Source organism: Echeneis naucrates, chromosome 18 (assembly GCF_900963305.1).
Source record: "Echeneis naucrates chromosome 18, fEcheNa1.1, whole genome shotgun sequence".
In the NCBI taxonomy this organism is placed as follows: Eukaryota; Metazoa; Chordata; class Actinopteri; order Carangiformes; family Echeneidae; genus Echeneis; species Echeneis naucrates.
In genome coordinates, this window is record NC_042528.1 from 2,665,113 (window position 1) to 2,679,640 (window position 14,528).

Here is a 14,528-nt window from a genome sequence, read left to right on the forward strand (position 1 = left end):
TGTCAAATTTCTCCCTAATGATGTGTTTGTAAACAAATTTGTTATAAGCGTTGTTGTCCTTATTTAGCTGACATGGACGTGGGTTAAATGCAGCCTCTCCCTGCTGCACATAACCAAGAGCAAGGGTGCAAGAGACAGTGATGAGGAGGAAGATATTCATCTTGTCTGGACTGAGAGGAGAATGGGAGACTTTGAGTCAAAATCAAAGCTGGATCAACAGACAGGAATGAAAAGTGCAGTCATTGAATCAGGACTACGTACCGTGTCGACTTAAAGCTGTTACCTTCAAGAGACGTGGAGGACCAGGTCGGCGGGCTTCAGAAAAATGAGAAAGGTCTTGGAATTTTCAGGCTTTAAATACAGTAATTAGAGGAACTGATGATGATTTTCACACTCATGCACTTCTATGTTAAAGTCTTCAGCTACTGTTCACACAAAAATGTGGTCAACAAATCACCATGTAACCATCTCTCTATCTGAGACAGACATCTTACAGATGGAATGACTAAATAAAACACGCTTCCTTCTGTAGAATTACTTGTTCAAGTTGACCATTTAAAGTATAAGATGGCTGTTGGACATAAACCACAAAACTCAAAGTTGTGTAAAATATGTAACAAACAACGAAAGTGAGGAGGAAAACTGAGCTAACGGAGCATGTGCTGGTCCTGGTGGGGCAAAGAAAAGTTCAAATCAATCCTAAAAAAGGCAACAAACGTAGAAAACAGAAAATTAAAGGGGTCCCAGTACAGCTCCTTGGAGCACTCCTACAGGGAAAAGACGAGTTGAAGACGTCTCTGACGCTGAAGGAGTATGATGTCAATGATCAGATACAAAAAATGCATTTTCAAACACCATTTCAGCCAAGAATTTAATAAAAACCCCGAAAATGAAAATATACAAAACATTCCAGCTCATGTTGATGTAAACTGTCCTGATATAAAAAATATAGAGTTAAATCAAACAAAACATTTTTACTTCTCATTCATCTGTTCAGTGGCACCATATAGACAATGAACTCATACAAACAGGGTCAAATATTAAATGTACTGATTTTAGCTTCTGTGTGAAGTTTACAGGTTCTCCCTGCACCTGCATGGTTCCCTTCAGCCACGTTGACTTCCTCCCACAGTCCGCAGTTCAGGTTAAGTGGAGTCTCTGAGCTGCCTGTAGTCCTGAGTGTGAGTGTAAACGGTTGTTTGTCTCTATGTGTCGGCTCTGCACACCAACCTCACCATAACTAGGCCTGGATTGGCTCCGGCCGCTGATGATCCTGACAGATGAGCGGTACAGATAATGGATGGGTGGATTTTTCTCCATTTGAATGACTGAATGAGTGAAAGAAACATGAACAATAAATCATCTATACATGCTACATTTATGGAACAATATGATGCTAAATTGAATTTATATGATTATACTTTTTCTTGCAAGTTTGCTTCAGACTAAATGTGTTACTGTTTTTTCACAGCAGAGATAATCAGAGGATCTGAATTTCTCCCATTTTGGTGAAGATGCGGACTGAAATACGGGAAGAGCTCTCCCCCGAACGAGCACTCAGTGAAGGAGTAGATGTGAGCCCGAGCCGTCACATCGTAGAAGGACACGAGCCCTTCGTCGTAATCCACGAACACGCCCACTTTCTGGGGTTTCTGTCTCAGGGTCAGGCTGAGGGGAGGAGCAGTCAGGGCGGCATAGCGCTTGTCCTCATAATGAACGGTCACCCAGAAACCGTTGTCCGGGTTCAGCGTGAGCTCCCCCTTGTGCTTGGCGTCGCCTCTCGCCCCGCCGAGATCCCACCCGGTCTTGTTACCGACCTCCACCTCCCAGTAGGACTTCCCAGAGGTCAAGCTGTTGATGCCCAGGACGCTGCCAAACAGGTCAAACCTCCGATGGGAGTCAGGAACCTTCTGGTTCTTTCCTCCGTCGCTCACTTTCTTTCCATCATCACAGAGAACAAGGCACGGATGGGCAGTAGATGGGTCGAGCTTAACATCCACTGCAGTTCAAAAATATACATTAATGACAATAAAATCATTTTGTCAAGTTTGACTTTGATTAGAAAGGATCCCTGACAACGAATCAGGACAAACCCAACAGAAATGATCTCAGAGTTCAACTGAGGCCTGTGTCTCCTTTCTGACCTGGAGCCATCAAGGCCAAAGTTCAACTGTTGTTTTGAAGCTAAAAATGCTTTTCCCTCCTGCACTTCTGCAGAAGTGTGAAACAAAACCGCAGTTATTGCTCAAGTTTACTTCGAAAAATATGTGGGATTGCTTCCCTAAAGTTGCTTCTCTAAAGTATAAACCCAGTTTGGTCACATTTGTGCCAGATCAGCTGTCAGTCTTTCTGCAGCTATTTAGGACTCCTGGACTGTGAGAAGTATAAACTGTACAGCTTCATCTCTGTCCAGTGATAAATATCTTTTCTATAACTGAGTTGTTGGTGGCTGTTTGAGGCCTCACTGTGTAACTAGAAATGAAATACTAATGCACTTTAATGTCTGTTGTTGCTTCTGCAGAATAACTGCGATGTTTCCTTTTGGAATCATCTGTTTTGTTTTCAGAAAAGCGAAGCGTGTTGTAAACTCACCTGCAAACGCAGGAATCCTCGTCAGTTCTGCGGAGACACAAAATGACATTAAGGTCAGGACTCAGATCTTAATCCGATCAAACCCTCAGGAAGCAGATGGAAGGACTCACCCACTGAGGAGAGTTTTTCAAGTTTCAGACGAATTTCTTCCATCATGGCTGAAGTTGTAGTTCTCAGAGTACCGAAGGAGAGTGAAGCATCAATGTTCACAACTTGACAATCTTGAGAGTCATCCTGATTGGAGGAGGTGACATGCTGTCAAAATAAAATCCCTTTAACAGCTCTAATACAGACATTTGGATGGCAGGATGTCCGAGGCTCACCTGAAGATCTGGGTTTTTGTCCAACTCATCAATACTCATTTTGAGTTTCTCAATTTCCCTTTCCAGCTTGTGGACCAGCTCTTGTCCTTCTCGCTTTACTCTGAATTTCCTAAAAGTAACATAAGACAGTTTCATTTGGATAAAATGTCCGATGAGGCTCATCTACTTCGCTGACAGCGTGAAGTACACCGAACCGACCTTTCCTCCAGAGGCTTGAGGGCCATCAGCCGAGCTTCTTCCATGACTTTTATCGCCTCGGAGAACGCGCTGTTGATCTCCAGCCACTCGGCATCCAAGCTAACCTGAAGGAGAGCGACGTACAGCAAAGAACTTAAAGAATCATTCATTGAAAGAATATTTAAATAATATTAAAAAAAATCTCACCTTGCAGCCTTTTACGGATTCTCTGACTTCGGCCACCTGCTGCTCCCTGAGTTTAATCTTCTGCTCCAACTTGGCCTTCATACGGTCTTGTCTTGCCTTTAAGACAGAAATGAATATTAATGAAAATACAGTCTGCCCAGGTTTACTAACTATGCTCCTCTAAATTTACACATTAAAAAGCCCTGATGCTCCTCAGTGAGATTATAAAATCATGAGGAAAACATTGACTGAGATACCAAATAATGTGAGAAGGAGAGCCACGGATTTCCATCCAGACTTTGAATCTATATTCTCAGAGGTGTGTTACCTTTAAGAGCTCTTCAGCCTCCATCTTTTTCTTCTTTTCTTTCTCTGTTTCCTGAGATGCTGTTCGAGGACTCGCTGCCATTTGTTGCATCTGAAAGAATTTGATGATGAGTAAAGTAAAAAAAATAAAAAATAAACTAAATTGTTAGAGATTCTACAGCATTAGTCACATTTACATAATTCGGAGGCTGAATCTGGATTAGGTCTCCGTCGTTGTGGTTAAACAAGTCAAACGTCTGCTCTGTGATCGCAGAGAAATCGAGGGCCCGACGCGCTTTGTCCGAGTTGGTGGCGGGTTGATGAAAGTGCTGAGGAGTCTCAAATGCTGAGGAGAAAGAGCACGGTCACTATCAAAGGAAGCTGCTTTTAGTTGTTTCTACGTGTTTACACCTGAAGCAGCATACATGGTTCTCTGGTCTCCTTCGCTGGAGGACTCATCTGGGTCCTGAAGGCAGGCTGTCCGAGAAAAGAAAAGATTTTTGTTATGATGGAAAGACTTTTCAAAAAGCTGAAATCTGATGTATTATCTCAGGTTAAATTTACCTCCACATTGACAATAATGGGCGTGTTGTCCGTTTGATGGTGACTTCTCCAGGTGTACGGTTCATTCGTCGGGAAACTTATTTCGTTCAGAATGTCTGTTTGAGAGATTATAGAAGAATTTATTGCAATATTTATTTTTAAAAGCATTTTTTTTAGAAGAAGAAAGACAATATATTCTGTTCATGGTTGTTTTTCTTTTCTTTGAGTTGGACTGTGGGAGGAAGTGTGTCGCCTTTAAAATCGGTACATTTAATATTTGACCCTGTTTGTATGAGTACATTGTCTATATGGTGCCACTGAACAGATGGTTGAGAAATAAAACTGTTTTGTTTGATTTCACTCTATATTTTGTACATCAGGACAGTTTACATCAACATGAGCTGGAACATTTTGTATTTATACTTTTGATTAAATTCACGACTCAAATGGTCAAATGCATTTTTTGTATCTGATCATTGGCATCATACTCCTTCAGCGTGTCAGAGACGTCTTCAACCCGTCCTTTCCCTGTAGGAGTGCTCCAAGGAGCTGTACTGGGCTGTACTTCTATTTTCAATACCCAATGAACTCCAGAGTGGAAATAAAGACTTCTGTCCTCGAGGACTCAGGGACAACATCATCGTCCATCCAGCTCATCCTGCTCCTGCTAGTATTTAGTAGTCCAGATGAAAACCAGGTTTAGGCCAGCTGCTCTGACATAATGTTGAAATTTGATTCCCTCCTTAAGAGGATGTCAATGTCAGATTAGTAAAATGGAAACATGCTGAAGTGGCACTTTGTTCAGACCTTTTCGTTTTACAGTGGCATTTTATGCAGAAGTACATGATCATCAGTTCCTCTAATTTCTGTATTTAAAGCCTGAAAATTCCAAGACCTTTCTCATTTTTCTGAAGCCCGCCGACCTGGTCCTCCACGTCTCTTTAAGGTAACAGCTTTAAGTCGACACGGTACGTAGTCCTGATTCAATGACTGCACTTTTCATTCCTGTCTGTTGATCCAGCTTTGATTTTGACTCAAAGTCTCCCATTCTCCTCTCAGTGCAGACAAGATGAATATCTTCCTCCTCATCACTGTCTCTTGCACCCTTGCTCTTGGTTATGTGCAGCAGGGAGAGGCTGCATTTAACCAAAGTCCATGTCAGCAAAATAACAACAACAACGCTTATGCATATTTTGTTTACAAACACATCATTACGGAGAATTTTGTCAGAAACTCTGTGACTGCATGGGAATGGTGAGTTAAAGAGTTAAATGTTCTACTCATTCATTAAGAAAGTGAAATTACAGCCTGTAATTTCACACAACTACTGATTTGTTGTTGGGGTACAAATATGTTTTTGATGTTATATAATTGCTTCATCGACTGTTCTCAAAGGGCACAGCTGATTTTTTTATGTAATGTAAAAAGTATCATCTTTGTGCTGCCATTTCTATGTAATCAAACATTGATCTATTTGTACCTGCAGGTACTTGAGGGTTAAAGGACTCTGCAGTAGATCCATTCAGACTTTCATTGAAAGCTGGAAACAGACAGATGTCAACAACATCTGCAACGGTGCTGGCAAGCGCTGGCAGAATAACTTGTGCACCAGTACCAAGAAAATAGAAGTGTATTCTCTCAAATGCAGGAATGGCGTAGTCACTAAACTGCGCAAAGAGTCGAAGTATCTGGTTGTGGCTTGTGACAAAGTAATGTCTGAAAATGCCTGCCTTCCTGTTCATTTTCAGACCACCAGAGACCAACGGCCATCCTCATCAGCTGAGGTCTGCACACCTCACAGGTTGTAGGGGTGGTAACTTAAATCTTTATCATTTTGGACATGAGGTATATTTTCATTCAGCTCCGTCTGACAAATAAAATCTATATTTAACCTTTAACCTTTTAACAATGAGGACGTGTTACTACACAGCATGTTTATCTACATTTGACCAAAACCACAGTCTTTCCCGAACTTATCTGCTGCTTCTGTTGTCAAACAACAGAGACCTGAATGTAAAATCTGAAATAAGTCATGATGGAGTAACACCAGTAACACATTTCAAATCCGAACATGAACCTCATTTTACAGCTTGCTTATGAAATCATCATTCAGCTTTGTTCCAGTTTGGCTTCTGATTTTAAAAAAGCTGGATTCCAAATGAAAACTGCTAACCTGCTTCATCAGCAGCCTAAATGAGAAGAAGATGGATGTGAATGTAAAACTTTCTTTGTTTTAAAGTTTGTGTTACAGCCACAGTCTGCTGAGCAGAAAACTTTGACCTTGCTTGTAACGCCGCTCAGTGCATCATTTTTGGATTTATTCAAATAAAAAAACCTTGTTGATTCTTGTCAGTCGTTTTAAACTTTGTATATAAAGTTATACAGCAAGTGAACTGCACATTCACTAAGGATGAAGCAGCAATCGTGTAAATCTCACCCGACTTCCTGAAGATGCTCATCGTGGGCTCCTCGAGTTTGATTGGTGTCAGGAAGGTGTAATGAGGCTTGTAGGTGTTAAAGCCGAATTGCTCGCTCTCGGGGATCCTCATTCCCTTTGGCGTGCAGCCGTTCTTCCCCTGGTGGATTCTCAGGCCTTGGTAGGACGTCACTTTGGACCAGCCGCAGAAGCAAACCTGGAGGCTCATGCTGAATGCGTTGGGTATCTGTGGAAAAGAGATACCCAACACATTTTTATCTGTTAAAGATCTTCTCCGCTTTCAAAAGGAAATTCAGATTCAGATTCTACTATAAAGCTTTAAAGTCTGTAATGTTGAGTTGAATCTACTCAAATCTTCTGTATCTGATTATAATTAAGCTTCCTGTTGTGTTCCGGTCAAATCTGACCGATTTACAAGTTTCCTTCTAAAAAATTGCAGTAAATTTCATGACTTTGTTCACAGATGGGATTTGAACACATAAAACAAATCTGAAATAGTCTTATAAAAAAGTGTGTGTTTTATGGAGCTTGGTGTTCTCGGTCAAAAATGGCCGCTCATTGGAAATGAATGGGTAAAACTACAATTAGTGTATAAAACAGAGTTCAAGCACACATCTACTCTTCTTTCTCACACCACAACACACAGGACACACACACACACACACACACACACTTCCTATGCCCCTTTATGGCCTCAATGCCAACCCTCAGCAACATCCACGCCAACCAGAGGAGGAGGAGTCAGAAGAAAGAAGTGCCAACTGTGTGCACCAAGAGATAAAAAAACAAGCTGTGTGCGCCACAGACGTTGTGTATATTTGCAAAGAACATGCAACAACCTCAGCATATTTCCTAACATTTGTATGAGAGGGCAAACATGACACAATGGCACTGTCTTTTCAGAGCTACAATAGAAAACTGCAAACATGTTCAAGCTATTTGTTGCTTCCTTTTGTCGTATAGTTGTAGTTTTCCCTGTGTGTGTTAATTTCAATAAATAAATCATACCGGTCAGTTTAGATAATTTAACTGGTTTCAAAAAGTGACTTTGGTAAACATTTCAGTGAAGTGATAAGAAGTACAACACGTTTCATCTTAGTATTTGTTTTAGTGAAATAATTTGCATATGATGTTTTTTTTTTCCGTAATAAATGAGTGACATGAGCTCAGTAAATGAGGCCTGTAAGTTCAAAACATGTAATGCTTACATGATCATGATCATGATCAGTGCTTGGTTGCGTTTCATGGGCGCTGTCCATTCCGGCAATATATGCCAAGCAAACTGGCATCAAAATATGGGCAGCACGTGATGCACAGTCCAGCTTTGCCTCAGAACTCAAACATGACAGCGCTGAGCAGCAGAGAAGCAGCTATGTGACGGACATACAGAGAGAGACAAACACCCCAACACCTCCAGTGGCACAAACCGCAGGCAGGAAGCGTGGCAGGTGTTGGGTTTGTCTCTAACAACAGCATGACCTGTTCGTTGTGCAAGAAATACGTTGGCAAGGAGCATGCACACATCCTCTGCACATAACAACATAACAACAACAACAACAACAAAAAACAGTAACTCTGCAAGCCCGGATAAGAAAAGAGGAGAGGTGAGTGAGAGAGGTGGGGGAGGATCACTACGGTTCTTTCTATGAGAAGCGTGAATGTGCATCCCAAATTAGAAAAGATTTGGATGAAAGATTAGCAAGACAAATTATTTCTAATTGAAAGGTTTGGCCTGATGGTGGCACTAGAGGAGAGGTCAAGGTTTCATTATCAGGAGGTGATTTATGTATTCGACAAATACACAAAAACCTGGTCAACAATTTTCTGTAAATCATTTTCTGGGGACAAATATCCCTGAGGTCAGATTGACCCCGAGGCTGAAACATGTTGGTGATATTTGAGATAGGAGGGTTAAAATGCAACAAACTGACCCCGGTGAGAAGTGACCGAGAACACTGTGGGTGTCACAACACAACACAACACAACACAACCAACACAACAGCAGAGTTAATTCATCATTACATTTAATTCCAATTCCTCCAGTGTGTTGTCGATGTGCAGCACTGAAATGAAATGGTGTTTAGTCGCCCTCTGCTGGTAATGAACATATAATACAGAATGGACTAATTATGGTGACAGAAAGAAAAAAATTATTTACATAAAAAATAAACTGAAAGACAGAACTAAATGATCTCTCGCTATTTCGATTCTACTGTTCAATAACAACAGTAATAATCATTTTACACTAAAGTTGAGTGTAAAGTGAGTTCATATTAACTCTTTATAGAGTTTCACAGCAGGAAACTTTAATGTGGGTTTGAATTAGAGCTGATTATTCACATCACACAGAGACAAATAAGGCCATTTTCCAAATAAATGATAAACTAAGTCCAGTGAAAGAAGCATCGAGGGAATTTTTAAAGTTCACTTTCCTTCTTATTTCTGCAGGAACAGAAATAACTGATCAGCTGATATAAGCCCCCCTTTTTTATGTTTTATCGCAATAAAGCGTCTTTTTGAGCCTTCAAAATAAAAATCGGAGTATAGTTGCAGCAGCTTACCTTTTTTGTTTCGTCTCCTCTGATCATATAATTCATCTGCTTTTCATTTCCTGACTCCTCCCGTTTCCCTCTCAGCCTTTTCAGTTTCGTTTCGACTAAATCGTTACCTATTTTTTGTTTTGTTTTGTTTGCGTTAATTGCTTCGCAGGTTGCTCGTCATTAAAACACCTGTGAGTTTCAGTTTGTGTTACAGCACGGATGGAAGATTTCCACATTTATCAAACGTGATTTAAGAAGAAGAGAGAAAAGTACATTTCCAGTTAATACAGCCTCCTGAGTGGGAATCATCCAGAAACAGAGAAAACTGTGTTTAAACAGGAATGAACATCATCTACAGATTAATAATAATTCATAAAAACATTTACATTAACAGCTTTATATGAAGTAGGCCTAATAATGAGGATTTAATTCAAATATCCAAAACATATTCTTTCAGTGTTTCCTCCTCGGTTGGATTGTTCTGCCCAACGTTGACGTAAACATCCGGGCCAGTTCCTTCACCTGAAAGATATCGAACACACGTTCAAACTGTGTGCAGGAAGTTTAGAAGCAAACATCTGGCAGACGTTTCCTGGACGTACCGTCCTGCCGGCGGGGAAATCTGGGAGCTCTGCAGCTTCAGGGGCTGTTCGAACAGAAGGGAGTCGCCGTTTCTTTAGTTTTCCTTCACTCTTCCATTTAAACTTGATTTTATATTCCAGGCCTACCTGCTTCGGGATCGTCCTCAGCTGCTGCAGGATTCATTCTGGTGGCTGAATCAGCCGTCGTCTGTCAGTCAGAGAAATTATTGGTTGGATGATTAAGTTGTTATATATTCTGTGGATTTTTTTCAGGATTGAAGATCGATTCAACATTTCTTCCGATTTAAATGTATCTCAGTCGTCAGTTTGATGATGGTGATGATGGCTCTGTACCTTCGGTTGGACTGCTGCTCTTTCAGCTGCTGTGGCTGAAGATTTCCGACCCAGAAGCCTCGCCTGAAATATACAAAGCCCTTTTACGTCGAACAGAGAATGCGGGCTATGATGGAAAAATGGGGCTCGTGCAGGAACATTTGCATGCTCGAACCTGGAAAACGTGTCTTTGGTTTGCTTGAGCTGCAGTTTCCTGGATTGTTTTGGCTGAAAACATCCGGGCCAGGTCCTTCACCTGAAAACGCACTGAACTTTATGGAAAGGAAAAAACACTTTTCCAGAGTTTATCTTGGCTTGTGATGAAATTCATTTGCTCTGTAAGATATCCAAATTTACCTTCATGCCAGCGGAGAAATCAGGCTGAGTAGTTTCATCCACTGGTGAGAATAAACAATTTAATTATTATTATTATTTTTATAATCATTTTTTTATCAGCTTTTTTGCTACATACATGATCTGGGATTGTACGCTGCATCATTTGCTTCGTCAGCTCTTGATGAGTCCGGCACAGTCTGTTAGAGACAGACAGGTTTGTGACGTGTGGAGATCACAGATATAAAAGATAAAAACTGACAAAGCTCTGTCCCAACATCGGCCCGTGTCCGGCACCGTTCAGATATTTTTCTGCAGAGAGCTGAGTCGATAGAAACAACAGTACTGTACCGTCGACGGTTTCCGTTCCTCCCCGTCTTTCTCTTCTGGTCGGACTGCAGCTCCCTGTGCAGCCAAAGGCCTCACCTACAAACAACAGTCATAAAGCACTCGTTTTAATATCAAGGTTGGATCTTACTGCCACAGCATTAATCCCATCTGAGGAAACTGTGACGGTCAATGACCTGTGTTTCTTTGTGTCCCTGCTCTGGTTGAGCTGCGGCAGCTGAGAACTTCTGGGCCAGCTCCTTCACCTGAAAACATGTTGGACACTCGAGTATCAGAAGATAATCAGCAAGTATTGAGTTACTGAAAGGGTCATAATTTATCCCAGTGAGTGTGGACTTGGCTGGACCTTTGGGTCAGCAGGGAGATCAGACTCAGCAGTTTCACAATCTAAAAAAAAAAAAAAAAGAAGGCAGTGAGATTATTTTTGTGATACTGAGAAATGCTGAATGCTCCATGCTGCTGCGTACGTGACGTGGGATCCTTGTTTGTGGAGGTTTCTGGTCCAGAATGAGCTCTGCTGCTGGTTCCTGCTGGATCAGGTGTGATCTGTCAGAGAAAGGAGGAGGCGTCGGTGGAGCTGAACCTCTGCAGCGGGAAACACTGAAGCTCTCAGCTGACGTTTACCTCACAGACGCGCTCTGCTGCTCTGACGGGCCTCCTTCGGTCTTCACTTGGTTGGATTTTCTGCAGATTTCCGAGGTTGACTGTCGCCCGTTTCATCTTGAATGAGAACACACACGTCTAAAGATGAAGACTGACAGGAATTTAAATCATCTGAAATAGTTTTAGTAGTCACATTATGTTTGTTGTCTCTCTTCTGTGGAGTCGATGGAGGCTTCAGGGCCAATCCATGCACCTGCAAAATGTTAAACCACAGAAATGAAACAGCGATAAAATAAATGTGTCACATGACTGTATTACTTTGGCTTCAAGGTGAGCGTCTTCCATCAAATGTGCTTTACCTGCGCAGCGGCAGAGGAATCCTGCAGCTGTGGGTACATGTGCGTTTGGGAAGGCAGCCGTGTAATCGGAGCAGCTGGAGACGCAGAGTTGGTCAGTTCAACATGAGCAGCTTCATTTTATCTGAAGTGTGTTTGGACTTTTAATTTTAATTTAATTTAATTTAATTTTAACATAAACATTTTAATCCTGCACATACGTGAACCGGGCTCCTCCTTGACTGAAGCTGCAGTCACCCTTTCATTTCTTTTCATTCTTCTACTGTCTGCCATCTGAAAGGCAAAAAGTCACTAAAATACATATTTAAAAGTGAAATTGAAAATGTCGACTTAAATAAGTCTAAATACCCGTGGCAACATTTGATGCGTCATTTTTTCCTCTTTGGGTCTGACAACCGGTTTCAGAGGGATTGCAGGCTTCCGATTCACCTGAAAGATTTTAATGTGTGATGTTACGTGTTACTCTTCATTGTGTGTCACTCTGATGAGGAATCTGCTTTACCCGAGGAAGGGTGGAGGAATCCTGAGGCTGATGGGCCGGCTTCGTCTTTGTGGCTCTTTGAAACGAGGACTGTGAGGCAGGAAAAGCTAAAGTGGAAGAATGAGATCAGTGCCAGTCTTAGTTTTCTCTCACTGAATTATAATGGTTCACCTACTTGGATTATATCCCGCCGTGAGTGGCGCTGATGCTGCTGCCGAGCTGATGCAGGTCTTCCTGCTTGGTGATTTCTGGAAAATCAAAGATAACCATCTTAGTTTAGCATGCTAGCATGCTAACAGAATAAATATAACAATGGGAAGAGTTATTGTTGTTGTCATTATAATTGTTGTTAGTAATTGTGCCTTTCAGTGCTGTTTTACATCATGCTGGCCTGAGGTCACAAATAACATCAGGATTCACCCTCTGGGGACCAAGAATGCTGGCACGAATGGCCCGAAGGACCAACTAGTTTGACTTAAACATGCTTGTTGGACTGAATTAAACTCAAACCTCTTCCTTGAACTTCAATCTTGACGTCCGATCAGTTTTCACTTCCGGCAGTATCGGCCAGTCGTGCTGCTCTGACTTCTGCCCTTTGGGGGTGCATCCCATCTTCCCCTGGTGAATTCTCAGGCCATGAAATGTGGTCATCTTGGACCACCCACAAACCTGACAAACGTGTAGACTCTGTGGAATAACACCAGATCAAGTTCAAGATCTGGAGTTTCTTTTATTTCGAGCAAAAAACAAACACCTTCCATAATGTTGATTGACCTTTTTCTTCTCAGCAGGGACGACCCTCTTTGGATTGCCGTCCGTGTAGAGAAGAGAAATGCGTATCTGTTTCCCATCATACACCTCGAAGGGGTGTCCGTGATTCAGACCGCCTCCATCAGCAGTGTAAATATCCTCTTCTCTCTTTTCCAGCTCCTGCTGCTGGACGATGTCCCTCAGCACGATGTTCACCTCTGGAATTCTGCTCAGAGGCTTCTTGCATATGGGACACGACCCGCGTCCACACTTAGAGCTGCTCTCCAGACATTTCTTGCAGAAGGAGTGACCACAGTCTGTAGTGACGGGATCCTCAAATGTATTCCAGCAGATGCAGCACGTAAGATGCTCCTCCATTGATGACGGAGCAGCCGAGGCCATATTTGCTTGAATGAGAATTGAAACTAAATCTGACATAAATTTTTCTAAATACTAATTCAGTATCAAATTAATTTAGAGTGAAGACAAACGCTAAAACGCAGCAACCCAGGCAGTGAAAGTTCGAAGTTTTATGGTATGAGTTCTCTTTTAAGAAGAGGAAACAAGATGAAACACGTTTCTAAGGAAAGGCACAAAGACATGTCAAGCCCAGAGCCCAACAATATAAAAGGAAATCCCAGAAACTGGCCTGTAAGGAAAATTTACTGGCTTCCCCGGCTCAGTTTTTCAGGATTTCCTGCATAAAATGTGAGCAAATCCGCTCAGAACGGCTAAAACCTCCTTGGATAAGGAACATGCTTTGGGTTTTTGTTTTTCTTTTTTTTTCTTTCTGGTGAGTAAAACTATTACATTCAGAATGAGAAATGAAAACCCGAACTTCTGCGAGTTTATTCCTTTTCCTCATGAGAGTAAAACAGAGAACCAGGAGAAGGTTAAATATATTCTACGTACCTTGCAGTTCTTTGGACTGTTACATCTCTCCCGCCTCTGCCAATTCCTGCTTTCAGTTTCATTTCTGAAAAAGACCGCCTTAAAACTTTTAAGCAACCCGCTTGGTGTGTGTGTGTGTGAGTGTGAGTGTGTGTGAGTGACTGTATTTGTGAACCTTAATGACCTTAATGAGTAATTACCAGAGTAATGAATTGAACTGCAATTTCCCAGTCTGGGATAAATAAAGTATCTATCTATCTATCTATCTATCTATCTATCTATCTATCTATCTATCTATCTATCTATCTAAATACATAAATATATATCTATATATCTATTATTCAGGTAAATTTGTAATAATAGCATTAAAAATTTAAATTTAGCTGAATTAAATGTACATAGAACTACTAAATTTGTGTTCTTTGGAAGGTAAATAAAAAAACCAAACAAAGTCTAAAGTGCAAAGTGCCGGATGGGGGAGGATTATTAACAGAACTGTGCAGCTGAGCGTTCACATTTCTGTTATATTTAAATAGTTAAAAGTGGAACCACGATGCCAGAGACAATGAAACATCATTCATAATGAATAAATAATTTGTTATTATGTTCGACTGCGTTGTTTCAGATGCAAGAACATTTGAGTCAAAGATATTAAGAAAGAGTCTTAAATCGTAAAAGTCCCTTCAGAGTGGTGAATTAAAGACACAGAGATTAGTGCCGTATTAAAATGTCAAATATCCTTTAATAT

At 41.3% G+C, this 14,528-nt stretch overlaps 2 protein-coding genes and 1 long non-coding RNA gene across 3 annotated transcripts; 1 reads left to right on the top strand and 2 right to left on the bottom strand.

Annotated features, from left to right (window-relative positions):
• Nucleotides 1-862: 862 nt before the first annotated feature.
• LOC115058879 (E3 ubiquitin-protein ligase TRIM21) lies at nt 863-9,172 on the bottom strand. Its single transcript, XM_029526431.1, has 12 exons — nt 9,126-9,172; nt 6,565-6,790; nt 4,149-4,243; nt 4,010-4,061; nt 3,782-3,930; nt 3,607-3,696; nt 3,300-3,395; nt 3,114-3,217; nt 2,916-3,024; nt 2,703-2,826; nt 2,593-2,619; nt 863-1,999 (listed from the first exon to the last, which is right to left on the bottom strand). The coding sequence occupies exons 1-12, from the start codon at nt 9,159-9,161 to the stop codon at nt 1,455-1,457; spliced, it is 1,653 nt and encodes a 550-aa protein (XP_029382291.1). The 5' UTR covers nt 9,162-9,172; the 3' UTR covers nt 863-1,454.
• LOC115058895 (uncharacterized) lies at nt 5,031-6,479 on the top strand. Its single transcript, XR_003842138.1, has 3 exons — nt 5,031-5,095; nt 5,187-5,381; nt 5,614-6,479. It is a non-coding gene; the product is annotated as an uncharacterized LOC115058895 (long non-coding RNA).
• Nucleotides 9,173-9,484: 312 nt separating the features above from the next.
• Nucleotides 9,485-13,851, bottom strand: LOC115058875 (uncharacterized). The gene is made up of 21 exons (XM_029526426.1): nt 13,802-13,851; nt 12,914-13,296; nt 12,650-12,826; nt 12,315-12,387; nt 12,161-12,246; nt 12,007-12,087; nt 11,859-11,931; nt 11,662-11,735; nt 11,496-11,555; nt 11,324-11,419; nt 11,167-11,245; nt 11,046-11,086; nt 10,876-10,944; nt 10,703-10,777; nt 10,491-10,551; nt 10,376-10,416; nt 10,194-10,274; nt 10,040-10,102; nt 9,833-9,893; nt 9,707-9,750; nt 9,485-9,626 (listed from the first exon to the last, which is right to left on the bottom strand). The coding sequence occupies exons 2-21, from the start codon at nt 13,289-13,291 to the stop codon at nt 9,558-9,560; spliced, it is 1,782 nt and encodes a 593-aa protein (XP_029382286.1). The 5' UTR covers nt 13,292-13,296; nt 13,802-13,851; the 3' UTR covers nt 9,485-9,557.
• Nucleotides 13,852-14,528: the final 677 nt, after the last annotated feature.

What these genes read in the sequence shown, in the direction of transcription:
- LOC115058875 (XM_029526426.1), bottom strand. Translation starts at nt 13,291, where the DNA reads ATGGCCTCGGCTGCTCCGTCATCAATGGAGGAGCATCTTACGTGCTGC. An exon ending in GAGCAGCAGTCCAACCGAAG is followed by an intron (nt 9,894 to 10,039) that starts GTACAGAGCCAT and finishes TCTGACTGACAG; the next exon opens with ACGACGGCTGATTCAGCCAC. An exon ending in TGAGGACGATCCCGAAGCAG is followed by an intron (nt 9,751 to 9,832) that starts GTAGGCCTGGAA and finishes CTGTTCGAACAG; the next exon opens with CCCCTGAAGCTGCAGAGCTC.
- LOC115058879 (XM_029526431.1), bottom strand. Translation starts at nt 9,161, where the DNA reads ATGAATTATATGATCAGAGGAGACGAAACAAAAAAG. An exon ending in AATCCGTAAAAGGCTGCAAG is followed by an intron (nt 3,218 to 3,299) that starts GTGAGATTTTTT and finishes GCTCTCCTTCAG; the next exon opens with GTTAGCTTGGATGCCGAGTG. An exon ending in GAGGATTCCTGCGTTTGCAG is followed by an intron (nt 2,000 to 2,592) that starts GTGAGTTTACAA and finishes TTTGAACTGCAG; the next exon opens with TGGATGTTAAGCTCGACCCA.